The 15,019-nt window shown below is 33.4% G+C and overlaps 4 protein-coding genes across 4 annotated transcripts; all 4 read right to left on the reverse strand.

The window, feature by feature from the left end:
• Positions 1-2,475: 2,475 nt before the first annotated feature.
• Positions 2,476-3,905, reverse strand: LOC129891168 (extensin-2-like). Its single transcript, XM_055966441.1, has one exon. It carries the CDS (start codon positions 3,850-3,852, stop codon positions 2,548-2,550), a length of 1,305 nt encoding a protein of 434 aa, XP_055822416.1. The 5' UTR covers positions 3,853-3,905; the 3' UTR covers positions 2,476-2,547.
• A 2,599-nt stretch (positions 3,906-6,504) lies between these two features.
• LOC129895652 (protein PELPK1-like) lies at positions 6,505-8,192 on the reverse strand. The gene is made up of 2 exons (XM_055971387.1): positions 8,166-8,192; positions 6,505-7,734 (listed from the first exon to the last, which is right to left on the reverse strand). The coding sequence occupies exons 1-2, from the start codon at positions 8,190-8,192 to the stop codon at positions 6,505-6,507; spliced, it is 1,257 nt and encodes a 418-aa protein (XP_055827362.1).
• Positions 8,193-9,228: 1,036 nt separating this feature from the next.
• LOC129895662 (protein PELPK1-like) lies at positions 9,229-10,839 on the reverse strand. Its single transcript, XM_055971398.1, has 2 exons — positions 10,552-10,839; positions 9,229-10,377 (listed from the first exon to the last, which is right to left on the reverse strand). Exons 1-2 carry the CDS (start codon positions 10,837-10,839, stop codon positions 9,229-9,231), a joined length of 1,437 nt encoding a protein of 478 aa, XP_055827373.1.
• Positions 10,840-12,353: 1,514 nt separating this feature from the next.
• Positions 12,354-13,869, reverse strand: LOC129891176 (protein PELPK1-like). The gene has a single exon (XM_055966452.1). The coding sequence runs from the start codon at positions 13,840-13,842 to the stop codon at positions 12,394-12,396; it is 1,449 nt and encodes a 482-aa protein (XP_055822427.1). The 5' UTR covers positions 13,843-13,869; the 3' UTR covers positions 12,354-12,393.
• Between the last annotated feature and the right edge of the window lie 1,150 nt (positions 13,870-15,019).

A 15,019-nucleotide genomic window follows, 5' to 3' on the forward strand; every position in this document is an offset into this window, starting at 1 on the left:
GGGTTTAAAAACACGTAAAGTAAGCCAATCCAAACAGACTCTTACATTACTTTTAGGTTACGTTGTCACTTTCTTCGATCCTTCTCAAATTATTTATCGCCAATTTCTAAAAATAGTAATTTTAAATTATTATAGATATTTTTAAAAAAATTATTTATCCGTAATAATTATTATTCTTAAAAACTACAAATGTCTAAATTATGTTTGATGCTATGATTGTTCGTATAATAGTTAAACCCCTTCTAATTAATGTTTCTTAAAAGAGTTGTAAAATAAATCACGATAGATAATTTGAAATCGAGTAAGTACTTATTCTAATACTTGTGAAATTTTATTCTCTACCTAATCTAAGACATTTTCTTTCTTGTTTTGATATAGGCATTGAAATTTCTCATGAAGCACCCAAGTTGACAGTCACAAAAAGTGATCAATCATTAACTTTCTTGATTGAAATTTTATGATTTATAAACAATCAATTCATCTCTGTACTCAACTTGTGTTAATCTCTTAAATGTGTATCTGAATAAAATAAATTATTTATACTCTACCAAAAAAATTATCGACAAATAATTTTTGTTATTGTCCAGCCAAAATTCGACGTTAATTTTATTTATCAATGAATTAACTACGAATTATTTTTAAAAAATTGTTAGTTAATTATAGGCTATTGATTAAAAAAATCATGAAACATTGCGCTTTTCATCCTTGAAATATTGAAGAAATCATTGAATATTTAATTAAGTACATTTAAATTTAAATTAATTGAAATATGTGCACCTTTTAGTCGAGGTGTTATATTAAATTTATATTATCACTTTATATTTGTGAACGATATCATCCATAAAATTAATAATTTGTTGAAATTTATTATTTGATGTCAAAATCAGTTGAGTAGGAAGGTTGGGTCCATTACATATACTTGTGGCACAGAATCTTGATAAATTAATTTACATCAAGAGAGCATGAATGATATACGTTTCAACCTTATCAATTTTAACAGTAATTCAAGATGAGTTTAACTTTTGTATTCTCATTATTGAACTAATTAAATACACTTTTATAATTATAGGATTGGATTTTACTATTTGTCAAAATTTTAACAAAAATTAGTATACCATTTCTTCAAACTTCTTGAGAGTACCTTTGATGCGCAAAGTAATTCGGTGGTTGTGTTAGTGAACGATAGCAGATATCTATAGAATAGTCGAATTTGGTAGAAGAGTTGTATACTTAGTGATTTTTATTAAGTTAAAATTCAAAATATAAAAAATTAAACACATGAAAAATCAAATGAGATATATTTTTCGATGTTCCTTACGACACCTTAACTCCGGCCCTGAGCGAATCACATGCACAAGTTGACCTGAACAAGTACTATTATTATAAAAGAAAAAGAAATTTTAGTAATTTTTTGTCCGTAGATATGTTATTATGTGTGTGCGCCCCGTGTATATATATATATATAATGAAAAAAATAACGAATTCAGTTGATGTCATAATCAGTTGAGTTGGAAAGTTGGGTCCATTACATGTACTTGTTGCTTTAATGGCTTATAGTTCATCACATCACGGGACCATATAATATATGCTTTTTTTATCACAAAATTAAAATGACAGATTAAAAGGTATATATATAACTTACTATTTTAAGATTATAATTTTTCTTGTGGGTTTTTGCTTCTATATATTGGATATAGTTTTGGAATTGTTAGTTAAAACACTTAAATGTTAGTTATATGACATTTAATTCAAACGTCATATATCTAAATTTAAAATATCATATAGTATAACATTATTATATTGGCTTGTGAGTGCGTAGGCGTTATAGCATTCAATTAAGTTACTCTGATAGGAAAAACAATACATATAGATTTTATTCTTTTCGACTCCTGATGATGTCATCAATAGTCATTTTGATGTAAGATTTTTTTAAAAAAATCTTATTTTTATTTTATAGGTTAGATATTAATCCGATATACTTTCATGTTGATCTAGGTTGATAATCACCTTTCTCTCTTGATTTTGACGATTGAATTTCTCTGTGATTGAAAATGGGTGCATGTGTACTTTAGATCTAGAGTCACCACGAATGATAATCCACACAACGATAGGAATTGAATCAGAGAACCTTAGTTTCAATATTTCTATCAAAATTTCCAACAAACTAAGATGAATATTTATAATAAAAAATAAAATTTATGATTTACAATACTTGTATTTTAATAATGTAATGGAAAATTAATATGTTAAGTGCACTATGATATATGGCGTTGATGTTACAAAAAGGTTGGGTATTAATACGAAAAAAGAAAATCAAAAGGAAAAGGAAAATATTTAATTTGTATTCAATTGAAACAATTCATTGAGAACATTTAAAAGCAAAACTTAAATAACAAAACAATTGAAAAAAAGGATTATAGAAATTAAAACAACAAATTACATGAAGAATTACAAATTGTGATGTCATGCCCCAAACTCATAAGGAGAGATATATCTTAGGATTACGTTATACTGGAGAGAAGGGAAACATGACATGAAAGAGAGAGTTTAATATGGAGGTGGTGGTGATGGAGAAGGAATTGAAGATGACTGATGATAGTAAGGAGGTGGTGGTGATGGTGAAGGAGGAGGGGGTGAATTATAGTAGTAACGTGGTGGAGGAGAAGGTGACGGTTTCTTGAAGTAGTCATTTTTTGGTAAAGATGGCACCTTGTACTCTGATTTAGGCATTGAGGGTACCTTATAGTCGTTATCTTTTGGAACAAATGACACCTTCTTGTAGTTATCTTCTGGAACTGATGGCTTCTTATAGTAGTCGTTCTTGGGCAAAGAAGGCACCTTGTATTCCTGTTTAGACACTGAGGGTACTTTATAGTCGTTATCTTTTGGAACGGATGACACCTTGTAGTTGTCTTCTAGAATTGACGGCTTCTTGGAGTTATCTTCTGGAATTGATGGCTTCTTGTAGTAGTCGTTCTTTGGAAAGGATGGCGCCTTATATTCCTTTTCAGGCATTGAGGGTACCTTGTAGTCATTATCTTTTGGAACAAATGACACCTTATTGTAATTATCTTCTGAAACTAATGGCTTCTTGTAGTAGTTATTCTTGGGCAAAGAAGACACCTTGTATTCCTGTTTAGGCATTGATGGTACCTTATGGTCGTTATCTTTGGGAACTGATGACACCTTCTTGTAGTTATCTTCTGGAACCGATGATTTCTTGTAGTAGTCATTCTTTGTCAAAGATGACACTTTGTATTCCTGTTTTGGCATTGAGGGCACCTTGTTTTCTTGTTTAGGTGCTGACGGTATCTTGTAGTCATTATCTTTTGGAACAGATGGCACCTTCTTATAGTTATCTTCTGGAACGGATGGCTTCTTGTAGTAGTCATTCTTTGGCAACGATGACACCTTATATTCCTTTTGAGGCACTAAAGGTACCTTGTAGCCGTTATCTTTTGGAACAAATGCCACCCTTTTGTAGTTATTTTCTGGAATCGATGGCTTCTTGTAGTAGTCATTTTTTGGTAAAGTCGGCGCCTTATATTCCTCTTTAGGCACCGAGGGTACCTTATAGTCGTTATCTTTTGGAACAGATGACTCCTTCTTGTAGTTATCTTCTGGAACTAATGACTTCTTGTAGTAGTCATTCTTTGGCAAAGAAAGAGTCCGGTATTCCTGTTTAGGCATAGAGGGTACATTGTAGTCGTTTTTTGACAATTGTGGTACTTTATTGTATGTTGTAGTTGGTGATTCATAAGAGGGTGAATATGCCACAGTGCATGTGCCAATCAAGAAAAATGCCAATGCACAAGCAAATTGAGGCCATTGCTTCTTCATTTGGCTACCCATTGAGAATATTTGAATTCTTAGGCTAGATGGTTATGTTTCTTCTCTGTCTTGTGTGTTTTAGACTGGAGGAACTAGGAGTTTATATAGCTTAACTAAGATGGTCATTTGGATGCTGTCAATTATAATCCAAACATATATATCAGAGATTTCCCCCCTTTTTGGTTAATGCTATTCCACTAAGGTCTTGAGATAATGGGAAGCCATGAACAATTCATACACTTATTTTTAAAAAATCAAATCCAATCTTTTATTGACTTCCAAGAATGTTGTCTTGTTTCTTTTTGTTTGTTTGTTGCGGTACATTGAAAATTTGATTAAATAAGACTTTAAAGTTGAAACAGATATATGCTGTCGACCCAACAAATATTGTTCAATATTTGATGTCATTATCAAAATCAATTGAGTTGGAAGGTTGGGTCCATTAATTATATGTACTTAATGCTTTGAGCACGACTTGTAACTCACAAATCACCGCAAAATAATGCATATAAATTGTCCCAAAGGGATTTCAGGGATCTCCCTGATTCCTTCTCAGTCGAGTTTATTGCAAAAGACTTATTTAATGCGGTTGCAATAGATTATCCAGTTGCAAGGTTAATTCAAATCGCTGCTAAATAACTTTAAATTTCTGCTATGTTAACCCAAATCCCCGCTAAATGTATCTAAACCAATGCCGGCTAAAGGGTGAAGCCAATGAGGCAAGGAATTTAGGCCCAAAAATATTAGAGGCCTCATTTGTTTAAAGTTGTGATTGTTTTTAGGAGGAAATATCTTATTAGACATACATTCATATTATATATACTAATTCTATCTATATTTTTAAATAATTACGTATCTTACTACTAATTAAGAGTTTTCTACCATATATTAAGAAAGATACACCTAGATACAATATTTTTGCTACCAGATACACTGAAATAGGGAGAGAGACTAGCGAGATGGGGATGGAGGTGAGCGAGATAGTCATGTATCCCAGATACATGTGAATCATACTAGATACGTGTATTTGTATATATCTGGTGTGATTCACATATATCTGGGATACTAGATATATATGAGAGTGGCGAGCGAGATGGGAGGGAAGCGAGCGAGGTTTGTCTATGTATCCCAGATACATGTGAATCCACTTGGATACAGTGTATCTAGAACAAATTATACCTAATTTTAACCCCATGTATCCTAAGATACATTCATCTGGAAGTATCTAGACGCACCAATATCTGATAAGATTCGTAATATTGTGAATTAGAGTGTATCCAAGTAATTAGTTCCTAGTGAAAATTCTGTAAGTTTTTCTTATTTTTATGGCTAATCTTTTCATAAAATATTGGCTTAACGCATAAGCGCCCCCCTGAACTTGCAAGTATTTTCCGTTTAAACACCTCAATAAGGCTTTCTTCCTATTGAATACTTGAACCCCTCAAAAATTGTATCTATCAGACACGTTTGTCTGAATTGGCACTTAGCTTGAGCATCAGTTCTTTTTAAGTGGAGCGCGTGACATGAAACGAATACCATGTGGAAAATTAATCCAACATAGGAAACACATCACATACTTCAGCCATCCTAAATTCCTCTTCCATCAAAAAATATTACCGTTACAAAAACACATCAGCATTTATTTTGGAAGAACTCATGCGCTCACAGAAAGTGTTGCTCAAGCTAAGTGCCAAGTCAGACAGACGTGTCTAATAGATACAATTTTTGAGGGGTTCAAGTGTTCAATAGAAAAAAAGATTTGTTGAGGTGTTTAAACGGAAAATACTTGCAAGTTCAGGGGACCGATTATGCATTAAGCCTAAAATATTGAATATCTTCAGACAAAAAATACAAGATATTCATAGGAAAAAAGAGCTAATGGTAAAAAACATACAAAAACTCTCATTTTTATGAATTTCATATATCAGTTAGCGCTATCCGTTGCTCCCTTTTTGGGGATAAGGCATAAGACCCCCCCCCCCCCTACCCCACCCCTATGGCTAAATCGGCAATTACATATCTAAACTATGCGAGAGTTCTATTACCCTCAAATTTATGTTGTCCGTATTATTTAGTCCCTTGAACTATTTGGTATTACAACCCTCACATAATTTAGATATGTAACTGACAATTTCATCATAATTTAGAAAAGTTCTTATGCCTTATCCCTTCCCCTTTACCTGTCTGAATTGGTCAAATATTGTTCCTACTTGACAACAGGCTCGTGTAGACCAACTTTAAATTTTAAATCAATGCTATTCTGTATTGATTATTTGTTAATATCTGAGAGGTAATCCAAATTGTTGCTAAATGAACCTAAATCGCCGCTAAATTCAAGGGATAAAAGGATTATCATGCAATTATTACTAACTCTTGGATGTTACGTTCCAGTGTTTTGCTATTAATTAAATTGACAAATGTTGGTGGAATAGATATATGAAAATACATAAACTCTCAATGAAAAGAACATGATGTATTCAATTGATCACAATTCTCTAGAAACTTACAAAATACAGTTTAAATGACAAAACAATTGCAAAGGAAAAAACAACGAATAAAGAATTGCAAATTTAGATGTCATGCCTTCAACTCATAATATGAGTACCAATTTGGTTATATATGTTGAGCTGAAGAATGACTTCCTTGAAACATGTTGAACATGAAAGATGAATTTTAGTAGTATGGAGGTGGTGGTGATGGAGAAGGTGATGGTTTATTAAAGTAGTCATATTTTGGCAAAGACGACACCTTGTATTCTGGTTTAGGCACTGAGGGTACTTCTGGAAAAAATGATACCTTATTGTAGTTATCTTCTAGAACAGATGACTTTTTGTAATAGTCATTCTTTTGCAGAGACGATACCTTGTATTCTGGTTTAGGCACTGAGGGTACTTCTGGAACAAATGATACCTCATTGTAGTTACCTTTTGGAACAGATGGCTTTTTGTAATAGTCATTCTTTTGCAAAGACGATACCTTGTATTCTGGTCTAGGCACTGAGGGTACTTTTGGAACAAATGACACCTTCTTATAGTTATCTTCTGGAACTGATGGCTTATTGAAGTAGTCATTTTTTGGCAAAGACGGCACCGTGTAGTCTGGTTTAGCCATTGAGGGTACCCTTGGAACATATGTCACGTCCTTCTTGTAGTTATCTTCTAGAACTAATGGCTTCTTATAATAGTCATTCTTTGAAAAAGTAGGCACCTTGGATTCTTCTTTAGGCACATTTGGTACATATGTCACCTTTTTGTAGTTATCTTCTGGAATTGATGGCTTCTTGTAATAGTCATTCTTTGACAAAGCAGGGACCTTGTCATCTTCTTTAGGCATTGAGGGAACCTTTGGAACAAATGACACCTTTTTGTAGTTATCTTCTGGAACTAATGGCTTCTTGTAGTAGTCATTCTTTGGCAAAGAAGGCACCTTGTATTCTTCTTTAGGCACCAAGGGCACCTTTGGAATAAATGACACCTTCTTGTGGTTATCTTCTGAAACTGATGACTTTTTGTAGTAGTCGTTCTTTGACAAAGATGACACCTCGTAATTATGTTTAGGCACTGAGGGCACCTTGTATTCATGTTCATCAACTGAGGATACTTTCTTGTAGTTATTTTCTGGAACTGATGACTTCTTGTAATAGTCATTGTTTGGCAAAGATGACACCTTATATTCCTTTTCAGGCATTGAAGGTACCTTGTAGTCTTCACTTTTGGCTATTGTGCTTGGCACTTTATTGTATGGTGAATCTGATGATTCATAAGAATAAGGTGAATATGCCATAGTGCATGTGGCAATCAAGAAAAATGCCAAAGCACAAGCACATTGAGACCATTGCTTCTTCATTTGGCTTCCCACTGAGAATATTTGAACTCTAAGGCTAGATGGTTTGATTTTCGTTTTCTAGTGTGTTTTAGAATGGAGGAACTAGGAGTTTATATAGCTTAACTAAGGTGGTCATGATTTGATGATTTGGATGCTCTCAAAATAATACAAAAATGTTTTTTTGGTTAATGCTGTTCCACTAAGGTTTTGAGATAATGGGAAGCCATGAACAAATTCATACACATTTGCTTGACTCATCTATTTTTAACAATTAAATCCAAAATTTTATTTACTTCCAAGAATGTTGTTCTTGTTTTTGTTTGTTTGTTGGTACACTGAAAATTTTATTAATAAAACTTTTAAAGTTGAGATATGTGTCTGCCTAACGAATATTGTTTATTATTTGATGTCATTATCAAAATCAGTGAGGTGGAATTTTGTGTCCATTAGTTATATGTACTTGATTCTTTGAGCACGACTTATAATTCACATCACGGGACCATATATACTCTTTTTCTGAATCCACGAGAATTCATTATCGCTATTCTTTAGATGCGTATTGAGTAAATTTGTGCCTGTACGATAGCTCATAAATCACACAAAAAATATAAATTGCATTAGATAAAGCTAATGGAATGAGCTCGAGCTGAGAAAACCTTGACGGGCGGAATCTCTCCCTTGGCCCTCTTATAGTTGTTGCACCAACTAATCTACCTTTACGAGTACCATACATACTTTTCATTACCAAGAATGGCAATATTTTGAATTTGATTAGGTTTTGATACGAACAAGAAAAATTGGAAGCTATTGTTTCCAAGCTATGGTTTAAATCTCTGTTATTCGAACTTATTAACTCAAATTAATCTAAATTTATGTCTTGTATGATCCATTTTTAGGAAAAAGGTTCTCTATTCCTCTAAGATCGAACCCTACCAAAAAAGTAATTGAGTCAATCAAATCCTTTTAAAAAAAAATTCTTTAATATATTTTAGAAGTTCTGGCTTTAAAAAATTCTACTTGAATCTCAAAACTTTTGCAAAATAGATAAAATGCACCTAAACTATCGCTAAATTTACAATCACTACTAAGTGCACCTAAATCGACACTAGAGTGTGTTAGGTATGACGGTTTCTAATTTATCTCTGCGCTTCTTTTTGTCTATTTAAAATGATTCAATACTTAGTTTGCTTTATTTCTTTATCTCCCATGAATTGTATGTTTGTAACAATAGAGATCCTTTTGTTTTTCCAATCCTTCGTTACCTATTTTTGAAGTATCTGATGGTTGTTATGTTCCAGAGTTTTGCTATTACTAGTAAATGAACAAATTGGCAATTGAAAGAAGTTGTATTCAATTGAAACAATATAATTCTATGGAAATATCAAAAATATAATATATTTAATCAAAATACAAAACAATTGCAAACCGAGGAAGGAAACGGAAAAACAACAAATAAAGAATTGCGAATTTTGCTATCATGCCTTCAACTCAAAATATGAGAACCAAATTAGTTATATATGTTGAGCTGGAGAAGGACTTCCTTATAACATGTTGAACATGAAAGATGGAAATTTAATAATATGGAGGTGGTGGTGATGGAGAAGGAGTTGATGATGATTGATGGTAGTAAGGAGGTGGTGGTGATGGAGAAGGTGATGGTTTCTTGAAGTAGTTATTTTTTGGCAAAGACGACACTTTGTATTCCGGTTTAGGCACTGAAGGTACCTCTGGAACAGATGACACCTTCTTATAGTTATCTTCTGAAATTGATGGTTTCATGTAGTAATCATTCTTTGGTAAAGAAGGCATCTTGTATTCTTGTTTAGGCACTAATGGTACCTCTGGAACATATGACACCTTCTTATAGTTATCTTCTGGAACTGATGACTTCTTATCATAATCATTCGTTGACAAAGAAGGCACCTTGTATTCTTCTTTAGGCACTGAAGATACCACTGGAACATATGACACCTTCTTGTAGTTATCTTCTGGAACTAATGACTTTTTATCGTAGTCATTCTTTGGCAAAGAAGGCACCTTGTATTCTTCTTTAGGCACTGAAGGCACCTTTGTTACATCTGAAACCTTTTTATAATTATCTTCTAGAACTACTGGCTTCTTGTAGTAGTCATTCTTGGGCAAAGAAGGCACCTTGTATTCTTCTTTAGGCACTGAAGGCACCTTTGGAACATCTGAAACCTTTCTATAATTATCTTCTAGAACTACTGGCTTCTTGTAGTAGTCATTCTTGGGCAAAGAAGGCACCTTGTATTCTTCTTTAGGCACTGAGGGCACCTTTGGAACATATGACGCCTTTTTGTAATTATCTTCTGGAACTACTGGCTTCTTGTAGTAGTCATTCTTTGGCAAAGAAGGCACCTTGGATTGTTCTTTAGGCACTGAGGGCACCTTTGGAACATATGACGCCTTTTTGTAATTATCTTCTGGAACTACTGGCTTCTTGTAGTAGTCATTCTTTGGCAAAGAAGGCACCTTGGATTCTTCTTTAGGCACTGAGGGCACCTTTGGAAAATATCGTACCTTCTTGTAGTTATCTTCTGGAACTGATGGCTTTTTATAGTATTCGTTCTTTGGCAAAGAAGGCACCTTGGATTCTTCTTTAGGCACTGCGGACACCTTTGGAACATATCGCACCTTCTTGTAGTTATCTTCTGGAACTAATGGCTTCTTGTAGTAGTCATTTGTTGGCAAAGAAGTTACCTTGTATTCCTGTTTAGGCATTGAGGGTGCCTTGTATTCCTGCACTGAAGGCACCTTATATTCCTGTTTAGGCACTGAGGGCACTTTCTTATCTTCTGGAATTGATGGCTTCTTGTAATAGTCATTTTTTGGCAAAGATGGCATATTATATTCCTGTTTAGGCATTGAGGGAACCTTGTATCCCTTTTCAGGAATTAAGGGTACTTTCTTATAGTTATCTTCTGAAACAGATGGCTTTTGGTTGTAATCATTATTTGGCAAAGATGGAGCCTTATATTCCTTTTCAGGCACTGAATGTACCTTGTAGTCTTCACTTTTAGCTACTGTGATTGGTGCTTTATTGTAAGTTGAATCTGTTGATTCATATGAATAAGGTGAATATGCCATAGTGCATGTGGCAATCAAGAAAAATGCCAAAGCACAAGCAAATTGAGACCGTTGCCTTTTCATTTGGCTCCCCATTGAGAATATTTGTATTCTAAGGCTAGATGGTTATGTTTCTTCTGTCTTGTGTGTTTTAGACTGGAGGAACTAGGAGTTTATATAGCTTAACTAAGATGGTCATTTGGATGCTCTCAAAATAATCCAAACATACCAGAGATTTTCCCATTTTGTTGGTTAATGCTATTCCACTAAGGTCTTGAGATAATGGGAAGCCATGAACAATTCATACACTTATTTTTTAAAATCAAATCCAATATTTTATTGATTTCCAATAATGTTGTTCTTGTTCTTTTTTGTTGGTACATTTAAAATATGACTAGATAAAAATTTTAAAGTTGAAAAATATATGTTGTTGGCCTAACAAACACTAGTCATTATTTTATGTCTTGAGAATTAGTTGAGTTATATGTACTTGATTAATATTTTTTTTCCACTCGGTGTTCGGTATCCAAATTGGAGCCCGACCAAATCTGAATTCGCACCTGAAAATCCACATTAAGGGTAAACCGCTACCTAATAAAGGCGATTCTATACCCAAAGAATTTCGAACTTGATTAAGGATGAACGAAAATACATACCACTCCACCAGAACCGTTTTTGTTGTACTTAATTGATACTTTGAGCTCGTATGACTTAATATTCACAACATGGGACCGTACATTATAAATACTTTGCATCACCAAGAATTAATGATAATATATTGGAAACTATTATTTCCAATATCATATATTTAATTTTATGTTTGATTTAACTATCTGGTATTTAGATAATCCACTGTAAAATTCACCTAAATCGCCTGTTAAATGCTTTTATATCTGAAGAAATAATCTAAACCATAGCTTAAAAAGATTTAATATGTAAGTAGTGAAACATTTTAATTTTTAACCTTTTCATTATCTGATCAAAATGATTTACGTCTAGCAATGATGTAACTTAAATCATATCATGAGCCCGAAAAATCAAATATAAGAAATTATTAGTTTCTGTCTTTTGCTTGCCGATAGTTGTGATGTTTTATATGGCTTGGATTATCAAAAAAAGTTGTTGCACTCGTGTTGAATTTTTCAAAAATACACTATCAACGTGCACCTATTAATATTTTTGAAGAGTTCGAGTAACATAACTTATGTTCTAGTATTTTGCTATTAAATTTATGTGAAGAACGTGACAATTTCTGGAAGAATAGATAAATCTATATATAAACTTTTCATAAAAAAACTTGTATTCATTTGAAATAAGTGATCTCTGGAAACATTCAAAATAGAATTTAAATGACAAAACAATTACAATCTGAAATAGGAATAATTAATAGATGAAACTACATAAACTCTCAATAAAAAGAAGTTGTATTCAATTGAAACAATGTAATTCTATGGAAATATCCAAAATACAATATATATAATCAAAATACAAAACAATTGCAAACCGAGGAAGGAAAAGGAAAAACAACAAATAAAGAATTGCGAATTTTGCTATCATGCCTTCAACTCAAAATATGAGAACCAAATTAGTTATATATGTTGAGCTGGAGAAGGACTTCCTTATAACATGTTGAACATGAAAGATGGAAATTTAATAATATGGAGGTGGTGGTGATGGAGAAGGAGTTGATGATGATTGATGGTAGTAAGGAGGTGGTGGTGATGGAGAAGGTGATGGTTTCTTGAAGTAGTCATTTTCTGGCAAAGACGGCACCTTGTATTCTGGTTTAGGCACTGAAGGTACTTTTGGAACAAATGACACCTTCTTGTAGTTATCTTCTGGAACTGATGACTTCTTATCATAATCATTATTTGACAAAGAAGGCACCTTGTATTCTTCTTTAGGCATGGAAGGTACCTCTGGAACGTATGGCACCTTCTTGTAGTTATCTTCCGGAACTGATGACTTTTTGTCGTAGTCATTCTTTGGGAAAGAAGGCACCTTGTATTCTTCTTTAGGCACTGAAGGCACCTTTGGAACATATGACACCTTTTTATAATTATCTTCTAGAACTATTGGCTTCTTGTAGTAGTCATTCTTGGGCAAAGAAGGCACCTTGTATTCTTCTTTAGGCACTGAGGTCACCTTTGGAACATATGAGACCTTTTTGTAATTATCTTCTGGAACTACTGGCTTCTTGTAGTGGTCATTCTTTGGCAAAGAAGGTACCTTGTATTCTTCTTTAGGCACTGAGGGCACCTTTGGAACATATGACACCTTTTTGTAGTTATCTTCTGATGGCTTCTTGTAGTAGTCATTCTTTGGCAAAGAAGGCACCTTGGATTCTTCTTTAGGCACTGAGGGCACCTTTGGAAAATATCGTACCTTCTTGTAGTTATCTTCTGGAACTGATGGCTTCTTGTAGAAGTCATTCTTTGGCAAAGAAGGCACCTTGGATTCTTCTTTAGGCACTGAGGGCACCTTTGGAACGTATCGCACCTTCTTGTAGTTATCTTCTGGAACTGATGGCTTCTTGTAGTAGTCATTCTTGGGCAAAGAAGGCACCTTGGATTCTTCTTTAGGCACTGAAGGAACCTTTGGAACATATGGCACCTTCTTGTAGTTATCTTCTGGAACTGATGGCTTCTTGTAATAGTCATTCTTCGGCAAGTATGGTACATTGTATTCCGGTTTAGGCACTGATGGTACCTTTGGAACATATGGTACCTTCTTGTAGTCATCTTCTGGAACTGATGGTTTCTTATAGTAGTCATTCTTAGGCAAAGATGACACCTTGTATTCTGGTTCAGGCACTAAGGTTCCCTTTGGAACAAATGACACCTTCTTGTAGTTATCTTCTGGAACTGATGGCTTCTTGTAGTAATTATTCTTCGGCAAAGATGGTACCTTATATTCCTTTTCCGGCTCAGAGAGTACCTTATAGTCTTCACTTTTGGCTACTGTGCTTGGTATTTTATTGTATGTTGAATCTGATGGTTCATAAAAATAGGGTGAATATGCCATGGTGCATGTGGCAATCAAGAAAAATGCCAAAGCATAAGCAATTTGAGGCCATTGCTGCTTCATTTGGCTTCCCATTGAGAATATTTGTATTCCAAGGCTAGATATTGGTTTGCTTTTCTCTTTCTTGTGTGTTTTAGAATAGAGGAATTAGGAGTTTATATAACTTAACTAAGAATGTGATTTGATGATTTGGATGCTCTAAAAATAATCCAATTATATCAGAGGTTTTCCCTTTTTTTGGTTAATGCTGTTCCACTAAGGTCTTGAGATAATGTGAAGCCATGAACAATTCTTACATCTTTGCTTGGCTCACTTATTTAAAAATTAATAAATCCATTTTTTTGTTGATTTCCAAGAATATTGTTCTGGTTCAGTTTTGTTGGTACATTGAAAATTGGACCAAATCAAAATTTTAAAATTATATGTACTTGATGAGCACGACTTATAATCCACATCATGGCACCATACTTTTTCTTTTTCTTTTGGGAATCGTCCATGAAATCCGTAGCTTCTACTCTTCGGGTGTATATTGGGTAAATTCGTTCTTGTGCAATAGCTTATAAATCATACATAAAACGTAAATTGCATTAAAAAATCTTAATATAATGAGTGCAACTAAAAAATCGTTGGCGAAAGAAATCAATCTTTAGCCTCTCTTACCCTTACGAGTTCCATACATACTTTTCATTACCAAGAATGACAATATTTTGGATTTGATTAGGTTTGATACAAACTAGAAAAAATGGAAGCTATTGCTTTCAATGTCATATATTTAATTTTTTTTGTTTGACTAAACTGTCAGTTATTTAAAATTTATTGACTCAGATTAATTCAAATATGTGTCGGGTATGATTCATTTTTAGGAAAAAAGTGAAATTAAATTACTCCATTCACTAGGATTGGACCCTACCAATATGATAATTAAATCGATCAAATCTTTTAAAGATAATTTTTTTAAAATTCTCAAAATATTTTAATGTTCTAGCTTTAAAATTTCCAGTTGAAGAACAAAACTTCTGCAAAAATAGATTAAATGCACCTAAACTGTCACTAAATGCAATTAAGCCACCACTAAATACACAAACTATTGCTAAATGCACTAAATTTCCGCTAAATGCTTAAATATATGAAGGGTTTGTGGGAAATTCGTCACATTTTATCGTAAGTAATGTAACATTTTAAGAAACATTTATCTCCCGACTTCTCTTTCTCTGATTAAAATAATTCACTACTTAGTTCGCTTTATTTCTTT

The sequence above is a fragment of the Solanum dulcamara genome, chromosome 1 (assembly GCF_947179165.1).
Source record: "Solanum dulcamara chromosome 1, daSolDulc1.2, whole genome shotgun sequence".
Taxonomy (NCBI): domain Eukaryota; kingdom Viridiplantae; phylum Streptophyta; class Magnoliopsida; order Solanales; family Solanaceae; genus Solanum; species Solanum dulcamara.

Coding starts and splice junctions, on each gene's coding strand:
- LOC129891168 (XM_055966441.1), bottom strand. CDS start 3,852: ATGGGTAGCCAAATGAAGAAGCAATGGCCTCAATTTGCTTGTGCATTG.
- LOC129895652 (XM_055971387.1), bottom strand. CDS start 8,192: ATGAATTCTCGTGGATTCAGAAAAAGA. Junction 7,735..8,165: donor CTCGTGGATTCAGAAAAAGA/GTATATATGGTC, acceptor AAAACACACTAG/AAAACGAAAATCAAACCATC.
- LOC129895662 (XM_055971398.1), bottom strand. CDS start 10,839: ATGGGGAGCCAAATGAAAAGGCAACGGTCTCAATTTGCTTGTGCTTTG. Junction 10,378..10,551: donor TTCCTGAAAAGGGATACAAG/GTTCCCTCAATG, acceptor CAGGAATACAAG/GTAACTTCTTTGCCAACAAA.
- LOC129891176 (XM_055966452.1), bottom strand. CDS start 13,842: ATGGGAAGCCAAATGAAGCAGCAATGGCCTCAAATTGCTTATGCTTTG.